Genomic DNA, 25,509 nt, shown 5'->3' with positions numbered 1-25,509 from the left:
ATACACATAGGGTAGCTACTGCCTCGCGTGTGTGCGTGCACGGGCGAGCCTATGCGTACGCGTAATGGGCTAAGTTTGCACGCCCACGCGTGCATGTGACTTGAGGTTTACGCGTACGCAAGATCCTCATGCGTGATTGTGTGCTACTGCCAGGCATATATGTGTACGCGTGGCCCTGTTTTCTACAAAAATGAGATTTTTTATTTTTTAAACTGAATTTCAAACTTCTAAACCTTTATTTTCCTATTGTTAGTTTTAAACTTGGTTAGGAAGCTTAGTAATGAGGTGGAGTTAGTAAATTCAGGTAACTTGAGGGTGAAGTGAAGGTTAAAATTGATGAATTGTATAAGAAGGAGGTGCATATATGAAAGAGTTACGATGCTAAGACTTGAATGATTGATTACTACAATTATTATGAAATGTATGAGGCTTACTCCTTCAATTTATCTAAGATACGAGTTTTTCTGGGTAAAGTACCATGGCTTACCACCACGTGTTCCAGGTTGAGACTCGATACTCTGTTGACCCTGTGACGTAAGATTTGACTGGGCACTCTAAATTCCCGAGAAGGTTAACCCCATTGAGCAATTTATAACATGAAAAAAAGCTATGCATAGACTCTTAGGGATGTGCATCGGGAGACAGTCCAAAGGTTTAGCAAACCAGACTTGTCGGGTTGCTTAATAACTGACAAATGAGACTCATCAGCCGTAGGATAGACATACATCATGTGCATTTTGTTTGTTTTGTCTGCTATGCATTATTTGAGACTGCTTAACTGGATATACATATTCTGCTAATTGTATACTTGTTACTTGCACTACCTGGACTGTTTTCTACTTGTGCTTGAACTTGTATGTTTGTTTGTCTTTGCTAAAACATTGGTAATGGAGGAACAGAGGAGAGGTGGACAGATTTATAGTTAAAATTAGGTTTAAGTTGGGTTTGGATTTTCTTAGAACACCTACTCCCTTTATGGTTTCCGTTTAATACTTTAAGGCTTTTTAATCTGAGTGTCGGCGTTCAAGGATTGCCTCTGGCATTCCCAGGACCTTATATATTATATGCGTGGCACCTTTACCATGCTGAGAACCTCTGGTTCTTATCCCATACTGTGTTGTTGTTTTCAGATGCAGGTCGAGAGGCTCCTCGCTATGCATCTAGACTTCTGAAGCGGAGTAGTCTCTGGGTTTATTTTGTTGTACAACTTTATATATATGTACTTAGCTTTCTCTCCAAGAAACTTGTTTATTTTGTCCCTCCTAGAGGGTTGAGGAGAGTTAAGTTTTCAGTTATGTATTTTGGATTTTTGTTGTTGTTTTCAGATGCAGGTCGAGAGGCTCCTCGCTATGCATCTAGACTTCTGAAGCGGAGTAGTCTTTGGGTTTATTTTGTTGTACAACTTTATATATATGTACTTAGCTTTCTCTCCAAGAAACTTGTTTATTTTGTCCCTCCTAGAGGGTTGAGGAGAGTTAAGTTTTCAGTTATGTATTTTGGATTTTTGGGATATGTATATATATGTAAATATTTTCCGGCTAGCCTTAGCTTCGCAGGCTGAGTTAGGAGCTTGTTATTCTATACTCTTGGCCCTCTATTCCCCTTTTTTTTATTTGTTACACCTATGATCTCTAGGTTTCTTAGCACGCAAGTAATCTCGTTTTCTGAGCGTTGCGCTTTTTATTTTGCGATTTTGTTTTACCTTTTTTTCCAAGGCTCCTCGTATATTACTCTTTTTTTAAATACTATTATGTATATATTTTGTTTTATAGGTCATAATACTACACCACCTCTGTTTTATGGCTTAAGCATAAGGCTTTGTGTGGTAGAATGTTACACATTCTGCATCTTCTTTACAATATATGTGTGAAATTTGTCCCTTGGCTAAGATGCATTCATTGCATTTTGATAAAACTAAAACCGTGTATAATGAACCATTACAATGTGTCTTTGCTGATCTTTGGGGACCAGCCCTGTGACTTCAAGATAAGGCTTTAAATACTATGCTTATTTTATGGATGACTTTTTCAAATTTACTATTATTTTTCTGTTACAAAATAAGTCTCAAACATTATTAGCATTTAAAAATTACAAGAAATTGATGAAAAAACAGACTGATCATCATATTAAGGCATTACAAACAGATGAGGAAGGCGAGTTTATGTTCAAGGCTTTTGTTAATTTGTTTGCTAATGAAGGTATTCAACATAGAATGCCATGCTCTTATACACATCACCAACAAGGTAGTGTCGAAAGGTTTTATTACCTCTGTTTACATCATTAATAGGTTACCAACAACAATCCTTGACAACAAAAGTCCTTATGAAATCTTATTTAATCAATCACCAGATTTTGGTTTTTTTAAAATTTTTGGATGTGTATGCTTTCCTTCTTAAGACCATATAGGAATGCTAAGTTTGATTACAAGTCCGAGATGTGTCTATTTTTTTGTAATGATTCCAATAATAAAGGGTACAAGTGCATAGCCAAAGATGGCGAAGTTTATCTTGCAAGACATGTGACTTTTATTGAAAACTTATTTTCTTACCATTCAATGTTCCATAATTCTGTATCCACACACTCTTTAGATATACTAGATCAAAATCTAGAGCCTATAATATTTGAAATAAATCCAGCATTAACACCAATCACTGATACACAAACATCTACCCCACATATTTCTTCAACAACATCTACCTCACATATTTCTTCAACAGCTTTAGACTCATCAGATACTACACCCATGCACCCACATCCCTCCCCCTCACACACATTAGCCACTATATCTTTGCCCCCAAACTGATACTCCTATCCCTATAAGTGTAGCAGATACATGCTTACCACCCATCATACCCATAAATACACATTCTATTATTACAAGAGCCAAATCAGGCATACACAAACCTAGAACTCTTTCGACTCAAGTTGCTGATCTTGTTCATACTATTCCAACAACAGTTAAGCAAGCTCTTAACTGTCCTCATTGGAAGAGAGCAATGAATGCTGAGATATAAGTACTTCAGAGGTGTAATACATGGACTCTTACTGAACCACCATTGAATGCAACATTTATTGAAAATAAATGGGTATTTACCATAAAGAAAAACTAAAAAAGTGATATTCTCAGGTATAAAGGTAGGCTGGTTGGCAAGAAATTTCATAAAAAAAAAGGAGTGGATTATGCAGAAATATATTCACCAGTGGTTAGGCCAACCATAATGAGAGTTATTTGACCATTGCAATTTTATTGGGATGGCCAATACGACAGTTTGACTTTGATAATGCCTTCTTGAATGGCAAGCTCGAAGAATCTGTCTACATAGCTCAACCCCAGGGATATGTTCATACCAATAATACTTTAGTTTGTAAATTCAACAAAGCCATATATGATTTGAAACAAGCACCTTGGGCTTGGTTCAAGACTTTGGCAAAAACTCTTTACAATTTTGGTTTCAAAAATACAAAATATGATGTCTCATTATTTGTTAAAAATGATTCTACTAATGTTACTTATCTCTTAATTTATGTGGACGATATAATTGTTACAGGTAACAACTCGAGAAAAATCGAGTCTTTGATAGCTCAATTGAATAATAAATTCTCTTTGAAAGATCTTGGTAGGTTCAACTATTTTCTGAGCCTTGAAGCTACATATCTTTCTCACATAGACATCATGATATCTCAGACAAAGTATGTAAAGAGTTGATATCCAAATCTGGAATGATCAATTCTAAACCATTACCAATTCCAATGGCTACTGATTCAAAGCTCTACACTAATGATGTAGAACCATTTGATAATTCAACGAAATATAGATCCATAGTTGGGGGTTTGCAGTATTTAACAATGACTAGACCCGATATTACATTTATTGTAAATTGTGTGTCTCAATTTGTTCACAATCCAATTCTTCAACACTGAAAAAATATCAAGAGAATACTGAGATATGTGCAAGGTACAGTGAATAATGGAATTGTGTTTACTAAGTCTGTTGATTTTAGGATTTTTAGGTTTGCATATGTTGATTGGAGAGGAGATCTCGAGGATCAAAAGTCGATCACTGGCTTCTGCATTTATTTGGGCAATAATCTTGTCTCCTAGAAGAGTAACAAGCAAACTAAAGTCAATAGGAGCAGCACAGAGGCAGAATATCGATCTATGTGTGGAGCTCAAACTGAAATCATCTCAATATAGTAACTTCTGGATGAATAACATATTCCTCAGTCTACTCCACCTACTCTATATATACTGTGACAATCAGATGCATGTCTTCTTGCTGTCAATCCTATACTTCACAGTAGATGCAAACATTTGGAGTTGGACCTTCACTTCCTTAGGAAACAAGTGAATCAGAAATCTTTTTATGTAGTGTATTTTTCTTCTCCAGATCAGGCTGCAGATTGCTTGACTAAGCCACTGTTCCAGCATTTATTTGGCAGATTCAAACACAAACTGAGAGTATGTCAGAACCCATATCTCAGTTTGAGGGGGGGTATTAAAGAAAAAGAATAAAGTTAGTTGTGTGGAATTAACATAATTTAGTTTGTTGTTAAGTTAGTTAGAAGTTATTGATTTGGGGTTATTTGCTTGCTGTGATATTATAGTTTAGGTGATGTCTATATATATTTTTCATTGTGTATAGAGTACATGGATTTGTACTCTACTTCAATTTACCCAATTTTAATAATTACTTTTATATTCTTTAGTTCTTTTTTCTTTCTGCTATCACATTTTTTTCTTGCTCTATGATACTTTTTTTTAAGCTTCTTTTTTGTATTTTTTAGTCATATTGTATTATGAGTGTTTTCATATTATTTTTGTGTTAAATATTTGGTTGTTTATATTGTTTTTAAGAATAATAATTTATGAATAAGGCAAATATATAGTAATAAAAATATTATGATCGAGTATAGAGCCACCAAATTACACACACATATATATATATATATATATATATTGTGGAAAGATTAAATGTTATATTTGAGTGGAAATGAATTTGATTTTTGCTAGTTGAATAAGAATGTAAGATTGAATTGAGATATTTAAATATGCAAGTAGAGTTATAGTGGAACATAAATTTTATTCTATCATATCTATTCTTCATTTTATGTTAGACCAATTCACATAAGACGACCACTAATATCTCTATCTATGATTTGTCTGTGTGTATTTTGTTCCTGAATAGTTGAACACAATAATGATTATCATTTAAAATTCTGCTCTATTCCTGTAATTTTATATTTATTTTATGTAAGAAAAAATTAAAATTATTAGTTTTACAATAAGAATAAGCCAATGAGGTGAACAAAACGGCTTGTTTTTATTGTTGGGCCATTATTGATTTGAAGCACATGGCGACTCCAGAACTGCCCGGATCCCAAATCACAAAAGCCCACACGGCGAACGAAAATTTGAGCTGTACGCCAGAGAATCCTTTAGCGCCAAAATTGAAATTTTATTTCTGGTTTCACTGTACGAGTTGTGGCTGAGAGTCACTTTGCATAATCATAATCATAATCATCATTTTTTAATTTAATTATTAATTTTTGTCACCGAGCCTCTTCCTCGCTGCTGATGAATCAAAATCGGAGTGGGGGTTTTGAAATCTGAAATTATCGAAATGACATCCAATAACCCTTACGAAATCATAGACGATGATGATGAGGTATGGATATGGAATTCGATGGTAATTCACAATTGGTTACTACCTAAGTTAGCAGCTTTCTCTCTCTCTCTCTCTCTCCCTCTCTCTCTCTCTCTCTGAATTGCTTAGTTACCATTTTTAGGGGTTTGATTGGGAAGCAGCTGCAAGAGAAATCGACGTCGTTTGCCAACAAAGCAAGTGTGTTAGCAGCAGTGGCTGTGATGCAAAGGGGAAGGCGAAGGCGAAGGGAAACAATGGCGAAACATCCCGGCAATCCACTCTCGATCAGTTTGTGGTCACTGCCAAGAAGGAAGCCCCGGTGCTTCAGGCCCAACACGAAGAAGAAGTCCCAACCTCTGCCTCCATCCACCACATTGATGCCGACGCAGCCAAAACTTGGATATACCCTGGTACTTTGTCTCTCTCATTTATTTTTTAAATTTTAGAAGTGTTCATTTTGAAATTGCGGACAGAATTCAGATGAAGGAGAAGCCAAGGGAGAGTGTAAAATCTATAGAGGAATTTGTCATTATTAATTTTTCTTTTGGTATTCCGGTTAGTTAGAGATAAATATGTAATAGATAGATAGATAATTGATTATCCTTAGGGATTATCCATACTGTGTTATGAGATGTTTTTAGCTCACCTCAGCTTGAAGAAGGATGTTGCTTTTTTAACTTTATTTTTTTGCAGTTAATGTTCCTCTCCGTGACTATCAATTTGCCATCACGAAATCCGCACTTTTTTCAAACACATTGGTGGCATTGCCAACAGGATTAGGCAAGACACTCATCGCTGCTGTTGTTATGTATAACTACTTCAGATGGTTTCCTCAAGGTAATGGTTTAAGTAACTGTCCCTGTGGATCTACAACTTTTTATACTTGGTTATATCTTTGTCTGTGATTGCCAATTTTACATGCAACACAAGTATATTGGTATGTTTTACATCCTTATAAATGCAAGGAGAGAGCCATTCTCAGAATTTGCAACACAAGTCCTAATGCAAGGGTGGCTCCTTTTACATATTTGCTTTCTGCTGTTTCTTTCTGCAACAGGAAAAATAGTCTTTGCTGCTCCTTCTCGACCACTTGTCATGCAGCAGATAGAAGCATGCCATAATATTGTTGGAATACCCCAGGTAGGAACTGTTTTCTCCTTCATCTTTCTTTGAAGGATAATTCTGAAAATTTTTGGGTGAACGTAATTACAGAAATGGACAATTGATATGACGGGTCAAATAAGTCCTCCCAAAAGAGCTTGTTTTTGGAAAACAAAGCGGGTTTTCTTTGTCACCCCACAAGTGTTGGAGAAAGATATTCATTCTGGTGAAGTTCTTAATCTATTCAATATTTATCTGGATAATTATTTAAATGTTTTGTATTCTGTGCTTTGCTTCATTTGATATCCACTGACTTTGTTCATGATGTGATTTGTTTAAGGTATATGCTTAGTAAAGTACTTGGTGTGTTTGGTTATTGATGAAGCTCACAGAGCTACAGGAAATTACTCTTATTGTGAAGCTGTTCGTGAGGTTTGTTTTTCAGTACATGTTTATTCTTCATTTATACTATGTAAAGTTGATTTATCCCAGTTGTCTTTCTTTGTAGCTGATGGCTGTACCAGTGCAACTTAGAATATTAGCATTAACTGCAACCCCAGGATGTATGTTGGTAACTTGGTATTAACCAAATTCTAATTTGGTTGTTGTTTACTTGAAAAACCAGTTTGTGCTCTAATTCTAAGTGTGATATTCAGCAAAGAAGCAGACAGTCCAGCATGTTATTGATAATCTTCATGTCTCCAAGCTTGAATATCGCAGTGAGGTTAACCATGACGTTATCCCATATGTTCATAACAGGAAGATAGAGTTGGTAGAGGTAGTCAACCCATACCTATGTGGAATTTAAGGTTATATGTTTACCTTTTTGAGATCTTTGTCTCCATATTACCAGGTTGCAATGGGCCAAGATGCTGCAGAAATAAATGATAAGCTTTTGGATGTCATACGTCCAATAGTAGCAAGGCTTAATGATATTGGGGTCATTCAGAATAGAAATTATCGTACTGTATGGCTCATTACCCACTAATTTCTTAATTTTTCTCCTGGTTTCAGATTTTCTTGCTTACCTTTTAATAGCAAATAATTACACGAGTTAGCAATGTTTTCATTGAAGCTCCTCAAAGAATGGATTGTGCTTCTTCTCCCCCTTCTTTGGTATTAATCACCTATTGAAGAACCATTTTAACTCTAAAGTTGGCTTTTTATTTTAATGAGTTCTATTAAAATCATAGGGTGTAAACATAGTCAGATAATTTTTTGGAAATGATTAACAATAAATAAGGCATTTTAATCCTTAACATATATGATACTGGAAAGTAACAACAGTAAGTCCTTGCTTATACTTGTCTTTTTTCTGTTCTCTTTCTTTCCTACATTTCTGTCAAACTGTTCTCGCGACACCCATTGTCAACTTAGAAAGCCTTTTTGTGCGTTACACCCAAGATGTTAAATAATAGTTTGTCCAGAGCTGTTCTGAGTAATAAGTTCAATACAGTGATAATAATATGGCAGGAGCATTGATTAGTAGCATTGTTTCATAAATTTGTAATTTCTACGACGAACCTCGTTTGGATTCCTTTAGACTTGTTCGACTGCCTGGACATTTCTTTTTCTAGTCACATTGCCGAGCTTCTAGGAAATTATATGCCTGTCCCTGATGTTTATTATCCAACTGCTTTGCATGAACAATTAAAAAGTTGATTATTTCTAATTGGTTTTTCTTAGCTATTGCTATTAAGCTTCGTTTTCTTCTCATTGTTATCTAGCATTTCTTTTGGCCTGAAGTATAACTACGAAGACTTGATTAGACACATTAATCACCAATTACACTTTATCTTTTGAATGATTGACAGTTGAGCCCTTGTACGTTACTTGAAATAAGGGAAAAGTTCCGTCAAGGACATAGGCAAGACCTTTCTAATATCAACAATGTAGATGTCGAAGGGTATTTTGGGGTTCTTATCACTCTTTATTACATCCATAAGCTACTTTCAAGTCATGGAGTAAGGCCAGCACAAGAAATGCTTGAAAGAAAATTGAAGCAAGGGTAGGCCTTTGTTATACATTTATACATAAGTGCGCATAAAAAAAGTTGCTTTTGGTTATTATATACAGATATGATTTTTTTTAACCTACTCTGTATGCAATAGAAATTTTAAAATATTTTGAATTTTATTGGTCCCTATGCTTGTATGTTTGTTAGTAAATTTATCCCGTTAAGGGCTTTTTGAGGATATTTTCATTATCTTTTGCATTTATTGTTCTATGCTAACCTCGTTAAAGTTTCAATACAAGATTTTTCGCAAAATATATGAGTAAAAATGAAGTTATGCTGAAAGCAAGGCAACTGATGCAGCAAAGCTTGTCTCATGGAGCATCTAGTCCTAAGCTCTCCAAAATGCTAGAAGTACTACATGATCATTTCGGTATGTAAAATTTCTGTTGTCAATTATGTGTATTTTAATAATTGGGTTAATTATCATTTATCAATATCAAGGGTGTTGATTTTTTTATTTATGCTGCTGAGTGCTGACAGTAATGTAACAAAAAGAAATAAAAATGCTAAAAAAAAGAATTGTTGCCAGAATGACGTATGTGGCAATACTATTATGCTGGTTATTTTATAAAAAGATGCCCTTGTGCTTATTTCATGTTTAGCTGGTATAGAAGTGTATATTAAGGAGGCTTGGTTTTATGTTTCAGAGTTTGTGAAAATTAAGATGAATATGAAAAAATGATCAAATTTTGGTGCTTTTATATTTTCTATTATATTTTCCTCTAGATGATCCTTTTGCTTAATTTTATGAATTTTTGCTGAAAGTTGAAATTGATGAGATGAGGATTTTATAATAGAAAGAAACAAAGGAACTAAGGAAGCAAGAAAACTTGCAGAATGCTTTTTCTAGGTACTATAAAGATTATTTGTCACCCTATCCGTGATTTAAGGAGTATTGCTTCTTGATAATGTGAAAGAAGCATTATTCCATTCTTCTGAACCAGAAAATTTGCAAATGGATGTAATGCGCATCAGTGAATACCATCTTTGTTGTGGTTGCAGAAACCAATGATCCCAAAAGTTCAAGGGTAATTATCTTCTCCAATTATAGAGAAAGTGTCAGGTAAAATACAATTGTGTGATTTCTGTATCTTATTCTGTGTAGTTTACAATGACCTTCTGCCAAATTGAAATTTTTCGACTGATAATACAATAGGGACATTATGGGTGCACTTGGAAACATTGGGGAACCAGTCAGAGCTACAGAGTTTATTGGTCAAAGTTCAGGTATTTGATGTGACATTCCTTTTTTTTATTAAAATAATAGCAAAAAACAAAAAACACGAGAGGTAAAAGTAAACAAACTAAGCCAGCCTAACACTAACTCTGAGGTATGTCATCCCAGTCTTGTCCTCCTGAATATATTGTTGCATCTTTGTTGTGGCCTCTATCCAGAACTGGAAGCTGATTGCATCGTCCTCCCCTCTTAATTTATTTTTGCCTAATTGTTAAATTGTTGTTGACATATGCATCTTTCTTCTTCTGTTTATTTATTCATAAGAAATATCTTATCCTTGATCATATAAATTGTTTCCTTCATTATTATTATTATGTCATTCATGAAAGAATATTTTCATTTTAATGATTTACAGGGAAAGCAATGAAAGGTCAGTCCCAAAAAGTTCAACAGGCTGTGCTGAAGGTAAGTGTTTCATTTAGTATTAGTATTCAAACTCTTTCATGTACTTACAATGTTTACCACAGAAATTTCGGTCCGGTGCCTACAATGTTATTGTTGCTACATCAATCGGTGAAGAAGGTCTAGATATAATGGAAGTTGATCTTGTCATATCTTTTGATGCAAATATTTCACCACTTAGAATGATTCAGCGAATGGGAAGAACTGGAAGAAAGCATGATGGACGAGTTGATATCCTTTGGTTTCCAGTTTTGTGTATTGGCTTGTTAACAATGAGAAGCAATCAATGTTGATGGGGAAATCTTATTTCATGTTCTACAGAAGTTTAAGCATTTGTTAATGATTCCTTAACAATTCTTACTAATTTTAGCTTGTGAAGGGTCAGAGTTGAACGGCTACATGCGGAAGAAGGCAAAGAGCAAGAGTATAAGTAAACACATGCGAAATGGGGGTGTAGATAGCTTCAACTTTCATCCTAGTCCAAGAATGGTTGGAAACTATTTGATAAATTTAAACTCCTCTATTCTCTGTTTTGTGATTTTGTTTATGTTGGCACGTCTACTATGCTTATCATCTAAATCCTGTTAAATACTTTTGTAGATTCCCCATGTCTTCAAACCTGAAGTTCAATATGTTGAGATGTCAATTGAGAAATTTATTCCCCGTGAAAAGAATGTGAAAGATGTCCCTCTTCCAATTTCTCCATCCAAAGATAAACTCACTGTTGCTGAAATGGATTTACTTAAAATGTATTTCCATTCTACTGAGGAAAATGCAAGTAGATTGTCTCTCATTGCCTTTCCTTACTTTCAAACCTTTCCTTCTAGAGTTCATAAAGTGAAGCATTCCCTTAGAACAATGATGCTTATAGACGCAATGCAGCATTTGCAAGGATTAGAAACGTGTCCAGGAAATGACAAAACTACTCTTCAGGTTTTACATCCTTTCCTAAAATTAGTGTTACTACCATACTGTTAAATATGACCATAGATTCACAGTCATGCTATGGTCTGTTTTTTTTCCTTATTTTATTTTTGTTCGGTAAAATGATGATGTCTTCTGTTTAATTCAGGAAGGTTCGTGTTTAGGAAATAGCAAGCCGTTTTCCATTTCTGAGGCCAAACATGGTACTTATCCTCTGTTCATTTTTCTGCTTGGACAATAAAGACTGTAAGAATCAACACACCAAGTACAAGGCCTGTTTTAGATAAAGTATCCAATGTGATTCCGGAATGGGGATTAATTTTGTTTCATTTTTATCTTTCCCATTTTTTAAAAAAATGTGGAGTAACTGCTCTCTCTCCACCCCACCTTATTCCGCCCCTTCTGTGTGTGTGGGTTTTGTTGTGAAATAATTCTGCAATTTCATGTGAAAAATATAGGTTTTTTGGGTAAAAATTCCATAATATTTTGCTTTTCTAAGTGTGCTATTATTCCTCCTATTGTCATTTCAATTTATGTTTCACAAAATTGTCAACATGATAGAAAAAAATGGTGGTGCAATACTACAGATTTTATTTTCCATATTAATTCTTTCTTGATGGGACTTATCCTTTTCTGTGAAGTAGCATTTTCAACTTGTGTGAGGATTTCCCAAATACCAAAAAACATGTGAAATTTATATAATTCAGTAGCTAGTGGGAATTTCTTATTGTTTGTATGTTCTACTTCAGACACTGAATCATGCTATAGGCATACAATGGAAAGGAATGTTGACACCGTAAATTGTATGAACTTGGATTCCCATCCTTTGAGGATTAAAACCAAAGATACTATTGATCTAACTATACAAGAAGATAGTACTTTCGATGACTTGATTGAGCATGAAGAGGATTCACTCCAGGGTGATGAGATAGTTCCGGAGACTCCGGTTGCTAATAAAAGTGCATCAAATGGAGGAGATGATGCTGGTGAAACGACCAACCTTGTGGTCAAGACTTCATTGTTTCCAGAAGATGTATGCATTAATGGCATTAGAGAAGGAGAATTTAGTCCTCGCTTAACTGATTTCATTACAAGTGGTGTTGTTCCAGAGTCTCCAGTTGATGATGAACAAGGTTAGTGTCTTCAATCATAATGTACCTCTGCACACTATATTTGAATTTTTTTTATACGATTGAGTGTGTTTTATTCACAGTGACATATAATTAATTCTGAAACATTTAATTTTCCAGAGAAATCAAGAGGCAAGTCTGTAATTCAAGACTGTATTTTGCCTGTTCGACTCCACGAAGAACAGGATACGAGTCCCTTGAGTTCTATGCGAAGTGAAAAAGTTGTAATTGAGGGCAGTACTGGCAAGAATGTCTCTAATTCTCCAGTAGATAATGGAACTCGAACTCCTTTACTTGAGCTGAAGAATTCTGCAATTAAAAGACGACGCATCATTATTTCCCAAACTGAGGAAGGTCACTCACACATGTCTGACCCAAGCTTCAGGGAAGAATCACATTTAAGCTCTGGTAAAATGCCTGGAACTGCAAGCATTCAACCTTTGCGCAAATTTAAAAGGTTGCGGAAAGCTGCAGATGGTGACAGCAAAGCTAATCAGGAAAACAATGATCCCATCCGATATAAGCATGTTCAAAGTCATTTTGGTGAGTCTGATGCACCCTTTTCCTTTGTTGAACTAATTGTAGAAGTATTTCTACCACGTTGAACATAATTTTAACTAGTTCCATAATAAATATATGCGAAAACTAAGAGGTTAAGCTGTTCTACTTTTGCATTTTAGGTAAAAGGAAATCAACGAATGATGTGAGAGACTTCATTGAGGAGGAAGCTGAGTAAGTTTAAGCCAAACATTTGCCGAATCTTGCATTCATCAATGTTGTTGTTGATGATCATGATGATGTTGTAGTTGTTGTTTGAAAATTAACATTGAAGTTACATATTTTTCATTGATGATTGAAGATAGGATTAAATGTTTTTTTGTTCAAAATTCATAACTATTTGCTTGACTGACTATATAATTTTGTTTTTTGATATTGATCCAACATTTTCAAATTTTTATTGGCTCTTAAAACTTATGATGAATTTGTTTCAAGAAGTTTAAAGTATTCTTTAAATGAGTTAAACATGTAAAAAGAATATTATTTCAGTTTAACAATAAAAAACGACCCAGAAAATGGTAGGAAGTGAACCAAATATCTGTAGAAAATTTGAACCAAAAATAAAAAAAAGGAATCAAAATCAAAATTTGCGATATTTCCAGTACCATTATATTCAACCTAAAAGATATATTGAAATATTATGCAAGGAATGTGCATATATCATGGACATTTTGTGAAAGCATATCCAATATGATGAGCTATTCAATGTCTGCAGGGTCTCTGCAGAGGCAAATGTATCTAGTGACGAAGATGGAGAAGATGATGTTTCTTATGACAGTTTCATTGATGACAGGACAAATCCTATAGGAGAAAGTCAGCCTGAAGTTAGTAGAGTGGACATGATGGCAATTTACAGGTATTTTATTCATATTCCTCCTATTTGTCAGCTTTCTATAGGAGGATGCATAATTCCAGACATGGTAGCAAAATAACTCAAATTCATCTTATAAATAAACAAAGTGGGCTGGTTGGTTCAAGTGGTCTACACTTGTTCCCTTGAATAAGATTGCAGGATTCAAACTTGGTAAATGAATTAATGAAAATAAGAAGATAAAAACAAGCGACTGAACAGATTAGTCGGAGTATAGGCAATGTTAGGTGTTGGCCTTTGGTTGGGTGATTCTGTTGAATAATTGACATATCAATGAGTCTACGAAGACAAAGAAAGTTTAAATTTCCTAATCAACCATTAAGGTTGAAGAAAAAAAATTGAAGAATGATAAGAATGATAAGAGACGAGGCTAGTGTATGTTTTGAAAAAGCAATGTCACATTTTCAAAGAGAAACCTTGTGACTAATTAGCGAGGCGTTTCACAATGTACATACCTTTACCTCGTGTATTATCCTTGTTTCTTTCTTTGCTAGTTTGTAGTATATAGAATCTTGTCAACTTGATATTAAAGTTGCATAATGACTCACTAGAATCAACTCTGCTGCAGGCGTTCTTTGCTTAGTCAAACGCAGATAAATGGAAGTTACAGCTCTTCTGCCATGTTCAGCCCTGACAGTGTGACTAATGGAAGTGGGAGCTCTTCAGGCAAGACAGTAATGAGTCATGTTCATGGCAACTGCATAGACCAAGAAAAAGTGCCATCAACTAGTTCCCTTACAGGAAACGTTACAAGTCGTAAAAGATTATCCCTTTATCATTCAGGAGGACACCTTCCAACTATGAACCTTGAACAAGAATTTGCACTTCAATCAAAGAAAGACTTGGTGGATGCCCCTGATTTTACTGTGGATTATCAATGTGATGATCAATTTTATAACGACCTTGATCTTGATGAGCTGGAGGCACAAGCAATCTCACTTCATAAAAAGAAATTAAGTTTGTCAACTCAGAAGCAAGATGCAATCCCTCTACCTCCCTCTCTGAAGGAAGATAGCTTTTGGGCTCCATCGTTTGACCTTGGCATATGAGAAACAATTGATGCAGCTTGCTACTTCCGTTTTGTATATTGGTTAGATTAGATAAATCTTTATGATTCACCTTTTTGTATATTCATTTATGCGGATTCATGCCCCAATGTTGTTTGGCTCCCCCTCTTATGGACATTGCTAAGGTCAATTACGACGGGAGTGTTTTTACTGATTGGTATTTGGCTGGCTTTGGTTGTGCAATTTGTGACAGCGCAAGTAGATGGATCAAAGGCTGTTTGGGTTACTGTCACAATATTAATGTCTTACATAGTGAGCTATTTGCAATTTGGGGAGGTCTGGTGCTGACTAGGGCGTCTGGCCTGAGGAGAATCTCGTGTGAAAGACAGCATTGATGCTTTCTCTTTGGTTAACAGTACTGAAGATACATGAGCTCTTATGTGAGAATGGAAGGTTATCGTCAAGTTCATTCAGCGCTCCGCTGCATGCTTAGGACGGCTGAGTCCACAGGTTCCATATGTAGCCCAGACTGAGCTGTCGAGGCTCATGTGGCTAGCGATCTGGCCTCTTCGGATTCCCAATGTTGATATGGTGATGAATTATAAGCACAACAAATGGACATCATATCACTAGGCTTTTGGTTAATGCAATACAGCACGCAATATTGTTATTTATCATGAGGGATATTTATTCATTTTTACATAAGACCATTATGTCTATTCATCTGTAATTATAGTTAGTTTATTACAAAGATGGATATCAATATTTTCCTAGTGACACTAAACTCTCATTTGAAGAGACATTAATAAAAAGTAACTGCGTGATTTTTGTTTTATATTTTCACATAAAATAGTAAACAAAAGTTTATTATGTTCTTGAAAAATAAAATCTTTTTATACATATAATTATCAATGAAACCTAGAAATGAAACAAGTCAAAACCAGTACATACTACCTACCTAACAACTAACAAGAAGCTTTCTCACCGGGTTTTTCAGGTTTTCTTTGTCTCTCGAGAGCCCTAACCACTTCTCAGCAACCTGACTTATTTTTATGTGTATATTCCCTTTCCGCCAGCGCGTTGTAGAATTATAGATGACGCAGGCAAACTATTCCAACAATGTAAGGGGTACAAAAGGGAAACATGATTTTCCTTCCTACCTTAACCTTAATTCATCGACAAGAATATTTTAATTTACAAAGACGTGCTGTGTACATCAATTTCCTTATTTCTTTTTTTTTTCGCTTTTATTTTTATCTTTGGTTACTGATACTTTATTTATGAGACATCAGTTTCCCAATGCTGAGTTGACTTTGTCTTCATTGGCAAATGCTGACTTCTGTCTACTCTCTAAAGACTACTCAATATCCTTTATAGCATCCTGCATTTTAACACTGGTGAGTCAGATCGCAGGCTCGGTAATGTAACAAGTGAATTACTTCTCTATTTCTCAATGATGATCACTTTTGCATGTATCTTAGAATGCAAAATTGCAAATGCGACTATCATTAGGCAATACCTTTGCAAGTCGAGTTACATATGCAGCAGCTAATCCAGTGGCTAATAGTCCTAGCCCAAGCGTCAGCAGCTGATTGCTTCCTCCAAGTACATTAAGATCAGATTCTTCTTGCTGTCAATGAAAAGCACAAGTGACATCAAGCAGCCAATCAATAATTAACAGAGGTCCTGAAGGCAAACAACTACTGCATTTAAAAGGATATTATTGTATTTAAAAACAGCAACTAGTGTAAACAAACTATATATGATTTCACCAACATAATTTCATTCACCCTGTCAGGATATTAGGATTCTTAGCATAGTCTGCCTTCACTCTTTCAAGTGTAATCTATTCATTTGTACCTATGTCCTTTTTCCTGGAGTAGTCCAGGCAGAGAAGTTATCCATTCAAGCCAAACTTGTGGCTAAAATAATCTGAGTGAGAGACAGCCTTAAAGAACTTGAGATTCATCACAAATTAAATAGATGTCACTGTCTTCCCCTACAAACGAATATCGACATATAGGAGGCAAGAAACCATAAACTCAGTTGAACCAACTTTGATACCATATAACAGATACCTACTGCAGCTATGGATGTCATCCAACCAGAACATAAAGTGCATAAAGTGCCAACCACTAAAATTAACAATGTCTACTTCATATGCTAATGCCCATAACACTCTGATCTGACTATATCTCCCATTGAAAATTAATCTTTCTACACATAACCTGAACTTTTTTAAGTTTTGCTGTAGATCTGCCAAGGAATGCTGTACCAGGTTTTCCAATGAGCTTTTGTGAAATTGCAATATCAATCAAGGGTAAATACACTGATCTCTTTAGATTTGGTTTACAATACAGATGGCACCTATTAATTTTTCATGCCTAAACTAACCTCGCATTTATATGGGTGGTTAATGTCACATTTACAAAATACAGGAACATAAAGTGTCATTAAAAATACATCTTATGGGAAGTTAGAATATATATTTTTAAAAATAGAAGGGTGCACTATGTAATATCACCTAATCTCATGGAAAGTCAATGTAATCTAATTTTTGTTAATGAAAACAGATACCAAACAGTATGCCAACATGCCTTTCAGCATCATCCATTTCTCCCTTTAACACCATCTCATATTCCTTCCAAGAAATATGCATAAAAAAGATGAAGAGAACAAAACAACATGAAGGTACTGTAGGGCAAAGCAATAAAATGATAATGACTAAAGTACTAGCATAACAAGAACACAATACCATTTTCTTTTTAAATAACTAAGTGCGAACTCACAATTATTGCTCTTCCAAAAGCACCAGCACTAACGTAAGCCCATGTTCCTGGAAGCATCCCCAACCAACTGCATGATAATCATTAGTTAGCTTCAAATTTGACATTCAGGGCAATTCCATTTAATATAAACTTAATTAACAGATTTCCCAGTTTAATTTTTTTAGAGCACAATGAATTAATGGCATTTTATAATAAAATAACCTCTGATGAATCAATGCAAACATATTTTCACGAAGTTGTGCCTAGTTGAAATTGTTACAATAAAATTCATCGGAAAGCACCTGATCATAAAAGCTGTGGTATTAAGTTTTTACCACCAGTTCATAACATTGCCAAACATTAACAATCATTGGAAATCCAGTGCATCTTCCAAATTCAACTAGAATCTAGATGAGGCTACTGTCAAAATTTAGAGTCGCTAAAGTGTTGCATCACTTGTTATAGGAAATATTGAGTAGCGTAAAGACTTGCCTACATAAGTTACCATTCATAGCAAGTTAAAATTTTGTTTTCTAATCCAGTCTACTTTTTAGCATTAGTGACACAAGAACTTATGAAACTTTTCCACAACTAGTTTTAAATACAAAATATTATTTCCAGATAAGTAGCATAAAGTTTAAAAACACAACGGAAATCAGTATAAAATTGATATTAACTAATAATAAGCACCATACCTTCCCAATACATATGGAACAAACTTGACAGATGTTAATCCATATAAATAATTCCCCAAAGAAAATGGGAGCAGAGGGCTCAAACGAAGGAGGGTTACAACCCTGAACCCATTCTCTCCAATTGCTTTGTCAATAGCAAGAAACTTCTTGTTTCCTTCTACAAGTTTCAAAATCCGCTCACGAGCAAAATATCGTGCAATTAAAAAAGCAACACTTGCTGCCACCTGCAATCCCTTCAAGTATTAGATTCAAAGCAACACTTGCTGCCACTTATATAAGTAATTGTACTAACAAGTATTTGATCAAATAGCATGATTCTTAATTAATGATTAGTATACTTATGAACAACAGTGCATTAACTTGAAACAAGAAAATATCGACATAATTACACAGATTTGTAGTCAATACAATCAAATGACCCAACACGAATGAATCGGAGAAGAAATTGACTCACCGTTCCACTAATGGAGACTATAATGGTGCCAATTACAGACCCAAAAAGAAGTCCTGCTGACATTGTTAAAGGAATAGCAGGAATTGCAAGTATCTGAGACAACATCAAAATGTAAACACAAAGTCAGGTCAAAACAACATCCACAGCAGAAGACGAAAACAAAAATATAATGATAGAGACAAGAAAGACAATATAACTTGAAGGGAACAAACTAATGTGCACATAACAACACCGAATTTGCCTATGAAGCATTAAGCATTGAAATTGAAGGAAGGAATATGATACCTCCAATCCAGCATAAACTGCTACAAATAATGCATATCCAGCTGGACCATAACCTGGCACGCACACAGAAAACAAAACCGTTAAAACAGAAGAAGAATTCGAAGACGAAGAAGAAGAAGAATGGTTGGAAGTCGGAATCAGTTAGACCTTCGATGAAGACGGAGAACTGACTGAGGAATGAGTTGATTTGGTCCTTGTAGAAATAGCCAACAGAGGCAAAGCCGCCAACGGCGCCGACAAGCAACAGACCGGCGAGGAGTGTCCCGGTCAAGGTGGAGGAGGAGGAGTCAGGTTCGTTGTTCTTATCGGCTTCGACATCGACGTCGTCGTTGGGGCTAAAAAGACGCTTGATGGTGGACGGAGCAGTGGTGACCTTGCGGAGCTGCTCCTGCTGCTTCTTCTTGGTCTGCTTGAGGGAAGAGCATGGAGAGAGGAAGTGGAAGCGGCGGTGGCCATGGCCGTGGGGAGTGAAGATGAAGGAAGAGGAAGAGGTGGTGGGTTTGCGAGTATGAAGAATGGAAGAGGAGAGGCATGGCAATGAGAGTGTGCGCGTCATAGCATATGCTATTGCTAGCTATGCCGGCTACACTGTACGGTGCAGTTGTAGAAGCGAAGAGAAGAGTGTGGATGGATGAAGATGTAGATGAAGATGAAGGAAGGTTCTTGCTGTTGCTGTGCCTCACTCTTCTTAGCTCGATTCATGTGTTTGCGTTTCCCATTATTATTTTTGTGGCTCCCCTTTAAAAGCAGACTCCCTCTCTCCCCTAATCTGTTATCGCTCCAAAGTCCAAATGCTTCATCTCGAATATTCCTCCAATACACACGCAGTTTGTTGTGTCAACGATAATTCAGGCCCTCGTGTCATTACTTTTTCCCGCAAGGGTTTACAAAAAAAAAGGCTAGATCACCAGTAAATATTATTTTTTAATATTTAATTAATATAATTTATATTTATATTTATAGATATTTTATATATAAAATATATAATTTATTTATTAAAAATAATTTAATATTTATACTAATAAAAACTATTAAAATTTATTGACCTCCAAAAATTTTTTAATCTAATATATCTTTTATACTGTTATTAGCACATTAATTGAAAAATAAAATTAAGTATTAACTACAACAATATTTTTAGGACAAGTTATTTTAACAAATTAAATTGGTTTCGAATTTAGCAACTTTGTCCTATTTTAATTCTATATAAATCGTTATAAACTGTAGCGGTTTAAAATTTATACGTAATCCGTTACAAGATAGTGCGGATTATATTAAAATTTGTGCCATACAAAAATTACTAGAAAGTACCGCGGTTTAGGAAAGAATTTCACAATGCATAAGTTGCTATAAGGTCCAACGGTTTATGAAAAAATAGCGATTATCCTAATTTGTTAGAGGGTGTAGCAGTTTACATGTAACTTGGCTAAAAAACCGCAATAACCAACAGCTGATTCTTCATTCGATAGAGAGAAGAAAAAATTGTGGAGAGAGAGAGAGGAAGAGGCTGAGAGAGAATTTGAAAAAATTGGGGAGATCATATTCAAGTGGGACTATGGCAGACGAAAATCACTCGTACCGACTTAACAATGTTACTCACGTTGCCGGAAGCATTAATGAAGAGGTTAGTTTATTTTTTTTTTATTATGTAACATTTTTGGTATTTTTGTGTATTTAAAAGATTGGATAAATAACACACATTCGTGTATGTGAACTTTGATTAAAATTTTTTTATCAGTAATTTATTTATTAAGCTTTAATATATTAGAATTTTTATATTTTTTATTTCACTTTTAAAAGCTTAGTTAGATAATAGCTATGTATTTTTGCACTGAATTAAGACATTTTTAGTAATAATTTATGATTTAGGCTTGTGTTTTAAAATTTAATTGGTGGGGTTATTTTTATCATATGATGTAGTAAAGTAGGTGTATTTACAGCATTCAAAGGCAACAGAATATGCTTCTACATGAGCATATTATACCTTGTTTGAAAAGGGTTGGTTTGTATCATTTGGTTAGACTGAACATTCATTGATTCTGGTTGGATGAGCCATGGTGAACGTATTCATTAAGAGGTGATATCTTGACAAACACACACATTTCACAAGTACACGGTAGATTCATTAACATGATCACCAACTCTAACCGAAGAAATCTTCAACAGTGCAATGGTTCCTTCTATGGTGAATTGCACACCAAGCATCCAACGGAACAACTTGCCATAAGACTCTTCCCAATTTTCATAGATTTGTGCTACTGTCTTCTGCTTTTTCAGCCAAACACTCCTGTAAGTAGGCCTGAATTCATAGGTTGTTTCTGTAGCTTACTGCCAAACCTTTATCATAACTGCAGCATCTGCTCTGACTAACGGAAAGACCCTCGCACAAATGACATGATAATCAAATTGTCGGTAATCGCTTGAAATCGATGTAGCCAAACAAGCGTCAGGCTCGTTGTACCTTCTAACCTCTTAGGTATCCTTTCGTTGCCAAAGTGTGATGCAAATCAACCACGTGCAATCTTTACCGAACTTCTTGTATTTTCCATGGTACTTAAAATTATCTGACTCTAATATCCTGTACTCAACTCCATGACAAATGCTATAATCCTTTACGTTGAACACAACTTCCTTTTTACTTTAGAAAGATTGGCCAATCTGAAATTTCATAGGAGCGGTTCCATCATGTAATTTTTTACCCCAAAGATAGGATCTACATCTGGCTGTTGGCCAATGGCTTCCAAGTTCAAAATTGAGAAATGTGGAGGATGTTGCTGTGTGTTAGAACTTGATGGGCCATACTGTATAGGTGAATTGCTTTGAGTATCCTCATCATTGTCCCCAAGTATGTCAACAGGTTTTTTGTCCAAATCATCATCTCGCGTCGCATTTTCAACTCGATCTGGTTCACCCTCACCTGCAAAATCAGAAATCAGATGAGGTGAACTAGCCATCTCAACTGCAATAGATGGAGGTTCAACCAATGGACAAGTAGGTGCAGCCACAGGCATCGAGGTAGAAAGGACCCCAAGTCCCCAACACAGTCAACTGAGGATTCGGAGCTTATGTCCCAGAACTGTCGATACCATATTCCAGCTTTGCATACAACTCGTGTATTCTTACTGCTAAAAAACTTTGCAGACAATGAAATAAAACCTGCATATCTTTGTTGGATCCCATTACAAATGTGTCATACTTCACGCCAGTTGACACAACACCAATAGGAATATTGTAAAACAAATTTTTCACCGACTTAATCCCACACACCCCAAACTTTTGCAATATACTAATTTTTAGCTCTGACAAGATATTCAATGACCGGGTAACGACACTCTGTGGGTCCCTATCACTAAACTTAAACTGTGCCTTTTGATTTTTTGAATTTTTCCAGAGCAATGCACTATAGCTATGAAACTCTCCTCAGTATCCATTGTAAAAATGACACTCTACTTCTTCACAATTACCTTCCATTTATATATATAGAGAATCCACGTATACATAATTCGCTACAGGGTGCAGTAAATTACGCTAATCAATATTTTTTCATAAACTGCTAGACCCTATAGTGATTTACGCATGATCCAAGTTCTTCAGAAACCACGACATCCTCTAATGATTTCTGCATGGCACGAAATTCAACGTAATCCATGCTATCCTGTAGCGGATTACATGCAAATTATAAACTACTATACCTTGTAGTAGTTTACATAGAATTAAAATAGGATAAAGATGTAATCTATTTCAAAAAGTTACAATTGCGTAAATTTAAAGTCCAATTGATTTATTTATGTAGAAATTATCTAAATTTATTATTTTTTTATCATTATTTTTAGTTATCAACTCAATTCTTTTAATTTAATTATTAAACAACATATTTTTAATTTATATTTTTAAATATTAATAATTAATTAATGATTAAAAATAATAAAATTTAATAGTCATTTAATATTTTTTTATTTCACCCAACTTATATTTCTTTAAAAATAAAAACGAAAATTGGTATCTTGAAAACTATAATAGTTTTGTAACTTTTTTTGAATTACATTATCAATGAGGTAACAAGAAAAAATATAGTTATATTTCTATCAGGAGTTGTTGTTGTCTACTTTTTGTATTTAAAATTTTTAGCGAGATTCTATAAAGAAGAAGCCCTAAATTCATAGTTAAATATTTTTGCCTCATGCAGTTAAGAGATTAAAATATTTTTATTTAAAAGTGAGAACAAAGTACATGTATAAAAAATTCAAAAGTATTTCATGAATGTATTATTATATATTATATATTATTTATTGTGAATTTATAATTAAAGACTCTCATTTTTGTTCTTATTATTTCCTGAAAAAGAAGAGTAGTAAGGTGAGATTATTATTATTATTATTATTATTAAAAAATAGACTGGAAAAACAAACATCACTTTTTAAAATAATTTTTAGTTGTTGTTACGATTGTTGTTTATATAAAATGGGTTGCTAATATTTTCATTTTTTAAAGATATAATTGCATTGTTTTGTAAAAAAAAATACGGTTTATTATACGGATAAAGACAAAAGAAAAAGAAGATCTTTTACTTTAGTAAACACTAAATACTAGCAAAAAAAACTAACCGAAGAGAATGAGATTCACAAATAACATGCTTTATAACTTAAGTTATTTTTTATTGGAGCTTTCTTACTGTTTTTATAATTACTACTGCCGCCAGCTTCTCACCTTCGAAGACCTCCAAATTTCTCGCCTTCTACAATGCCCAACACAGAGATGCAATGAGGGTCATAGAAGATTATCTTTTTTCAATGCCTCTACTTGCCATTTACTATCAGACCACAAACTCCATAGTTCCATTTTGTATTATTGCATTCACAAAAGGAGAAGAAGACCAAATCTCAGGAGCGAGACCACACTGCACTAAGGCGTGGACGATTGTTTTATTCTCATTTCTGCATCTTGAGCACATTGCTGAAGTCTGAGAATATCTGGTTAATCAAATTGAGTACAGGTAATTTTTATGGACTATTCTCCACAAAAAAAAATTTACTTTCGATGGTAATTTTAACCCTTAAATTAATTTTCAGAGCGTTGAATTTGTCATCGCCGTGGTGCTCAATTGGCGCGTGAAAAAAAATCATAAGCCATCCAGTACCTCGAAGCCACATCGTACTGCTTCTTCTTGTTCCAGACCCATTCAAACTTCTTCTTTATTCCATATTTCATCCACTGTAAGTAAATCATGTACCCAATTGATGTTTGTTATTGGATTGTTATTGTTACTGAGTCTAAAAGGGTAGGGTAAGGGTAACTAGGGGTGGCAAAACGGGTCGAGCCCGTCGGGCCGATCCGCTAAACCCGCTAAAAAAGGCGGGTCGGACTAGGATTTGAAACCCGCCAAATTAAAAAAACCCGCACCGCTAAATTGGCAGGTTTTAGCGTGGATCGGCTCGTGTGACCAAAGGTTATTTTATCTTTCTTTTAATAAAAAAATTATTAGTACTACAAAAATTAAAAATTATCCTTTTTTTCATTTTTTGTTTTTATTCTTCTTTTTGTTATTAACTTTATTTATTTTATTTTACAATTTCGTATATGTGCTCAAATTATGTGACTTGTTTTTTAAAATAAAGATGATTCTATTGACAAATATTATTTTGAATAATTTTATTGAAGTTAAAAATTAAAAAAATAGTAAAAAAAATTATATTATAGTTTGACTATTTTTTATTTTAATTATTATTTTTTGGTTAATTTTAATGAATTTTATTTTTCAAAAAAAAAAAGAGTCAAGTGGGCTAACCCGCCAACCCGTCAATCTGCCATAAAGTGGGGCGGGCTAACATTTTGAACTCATTTTAGTTGGCGGGGCGGGCCGATCCGCCCGACTTTTTTTCTCTCTAATATACTTTGCCAACCCCAAAAAGGTTGGTTTCCTTTATCTGCCAAAAGGGGGTTAGTGTATCTATAGTATTTTTCTTTGAGCATACGCGCAAGTAACGAATTAGACTTAGTAGTAATTCGCCAAAATTATTTATCCAGGAAAGCAAGGTTCTGGGCTCTGAGATCCTTGAATCCTAATCCACCTTTTTTTTTGGTCTGGTCATACAATCCCAACTAACTTAAGCCATTCTTCTCTTTATTCTCTTTTGACCCCACCAAAATTGTCTTAGATTTCTGTGTATGTCTTCCACTAAAGAATCTGAAACCTTGAAACATGAAAGCATATATATTGGAATAGTTTTTTTGACAGCTCTGATTAAAACATGTCTGTCACCTACTGATAACAGATTCCTCTTCCAAGTTTGAACTCTTTTCTGAAATTTATCCTTTATTGCACCAAATGTAGTCCTTTTAGACCTCTTAATAATAGATGAAAGGCCTATATATTCATCTTAGGCTCCTATATACTCTATGTTAAATAACTTTGCTAA

At 34.7% G+C, this 25,509-nt stretch overlaps 2 protein-coding genes across 2 annotated transcripts; one reads left to right on the top strand and one right to left on the bottom strand.

Annotated features, from left to right (window-relative positions):
• The first annotated feature begins 5,381 nt into the window (after nt 1–5,381).
• Nucleotides 5,382–15,713, top strand: LOC107477607 (DEAD-box ATP-dependent RNA helicase FANCM). Its single transcript, XM_016097655.3, has 23 exons — nt 5,382–5,665; nt 5,787–6,054; nt 6,338–6,481; nt 6,702–6,784; nt 6,857–6,971; nt 7,086–7,177; nt 7,254–7,308; nt 7,402–7,523; nt 7,599–7,712; nt 8,560–8,753; nt 9,002–9,132; nt 9,765–9,825; nt 9,919–9,989; nt 10,355–10,404; nt 10,467–10,632; nt 10,763–10,890; nt 11,002–11,334; nt 11,474–11,528; nt 12,075–12,458; nt 12,576–12,998; nt 13,136–13,187; nt 13,729–13,869; nt 14,453–15,713. The coding sequence occupies exons 1-23, from the start codon at nt 5,621–5,623 to the stop codon at nt 14,931–14,933; spliced, it is 3,708 nt and encodes a 1,235-aa protein (XP_015953141.1). The 5' UTR covers nt 5,382–5,620; the 3' UTR covers nt 14,934–15,713.
• Nucleotides 15,714–15,741: 28 nt separating this feature from the next.
• On the bottom strand, nt 15,742–19,892 carry LOC107477608 (uncharacterized). Its single transcript, XM_016097657.3, has 7 exons — nt 19,241–19,892; nt 19,094–19,146; nt 18,809–18,901; nt 18,355–18,578; nt 17,681–17,747; nt 16,411–16,521; nt 15,742–16,272 (listed from the first exon to the last, which is right to left on the bottom strand). The coding sequence occupies exons 1-7, from the start codon at nt 19,647–19,649 to the stop codon at nt 16,249–16,251; spliced, it is 981 nt and encodes a 326-aa protein (XP_015953143.1). The 5' UTR covers nt 19,650–19,892; the 3' UTR covers nt 15,742–16,248.
• Between the last annotated feature and the right edge of the window lie 5,617 nt (nt 19,893–25,509).

Source organism: Arachis duranensis, chromosome 3 (assembly GCF_000817695.3).
Source record: "Arachis duranensis cultivar V14167 chromosome 3, aradu.V14167.gnm2.J7QH, whole genome shotgun sequence".
Lineage (NCBI taxonomy): Eukaryota > Viridiplantae > Streptophyta > Magnoliopsida > Fabales > Fabaceae > Arachis > Arachis duranensis.
This window is presented reverse-complemented; position numbering and strand designations above follow the sequence as displayed.

Coding starts and splice junctions, on each gene's coding strand:
- LOC107477607 (XM_016097655.3), top strand. CDS start 5,621: ATGACATCCAATAACCCTTACGAAATCATAGACGATGATGATGAG. Junction 12,999..13,135: donor GCATGTTCAAAGTCATTTTG/GTGAGTCTGATG, acceptor TTTGCATTTTAG/GTAAAAGGAAATCAACGAAT. Junction 13,188..13,728: donor TTCATTGAGGAGGAAGCTGA/GTAAGTTTAAGC, acceptor CAATGTCTGCAG/GGTCTCTGCAGAGGCAAATG.
- LOC107477608 (XM_016097657.3), bottom strand. CDS start 19,649: ATGACGCGCACACTCTCATTGCCATGCCTCTCCTCTTCCATTCTTCAT. Junction 18,902..19,093: donor CAGTTTATGCTGGATTGGAG/GTATCATATTCC, acceptor ATGTTGTCTCAG/ATACTTGCAATTCCTGCTAT. Junction 18,579..18,808: donor TAGTCTCCATTAGTGGAACG/GTGAGTCAATTT, acceptor AAGGGATTGCAG/GTGGCAGCAAGTGTTGCTTT.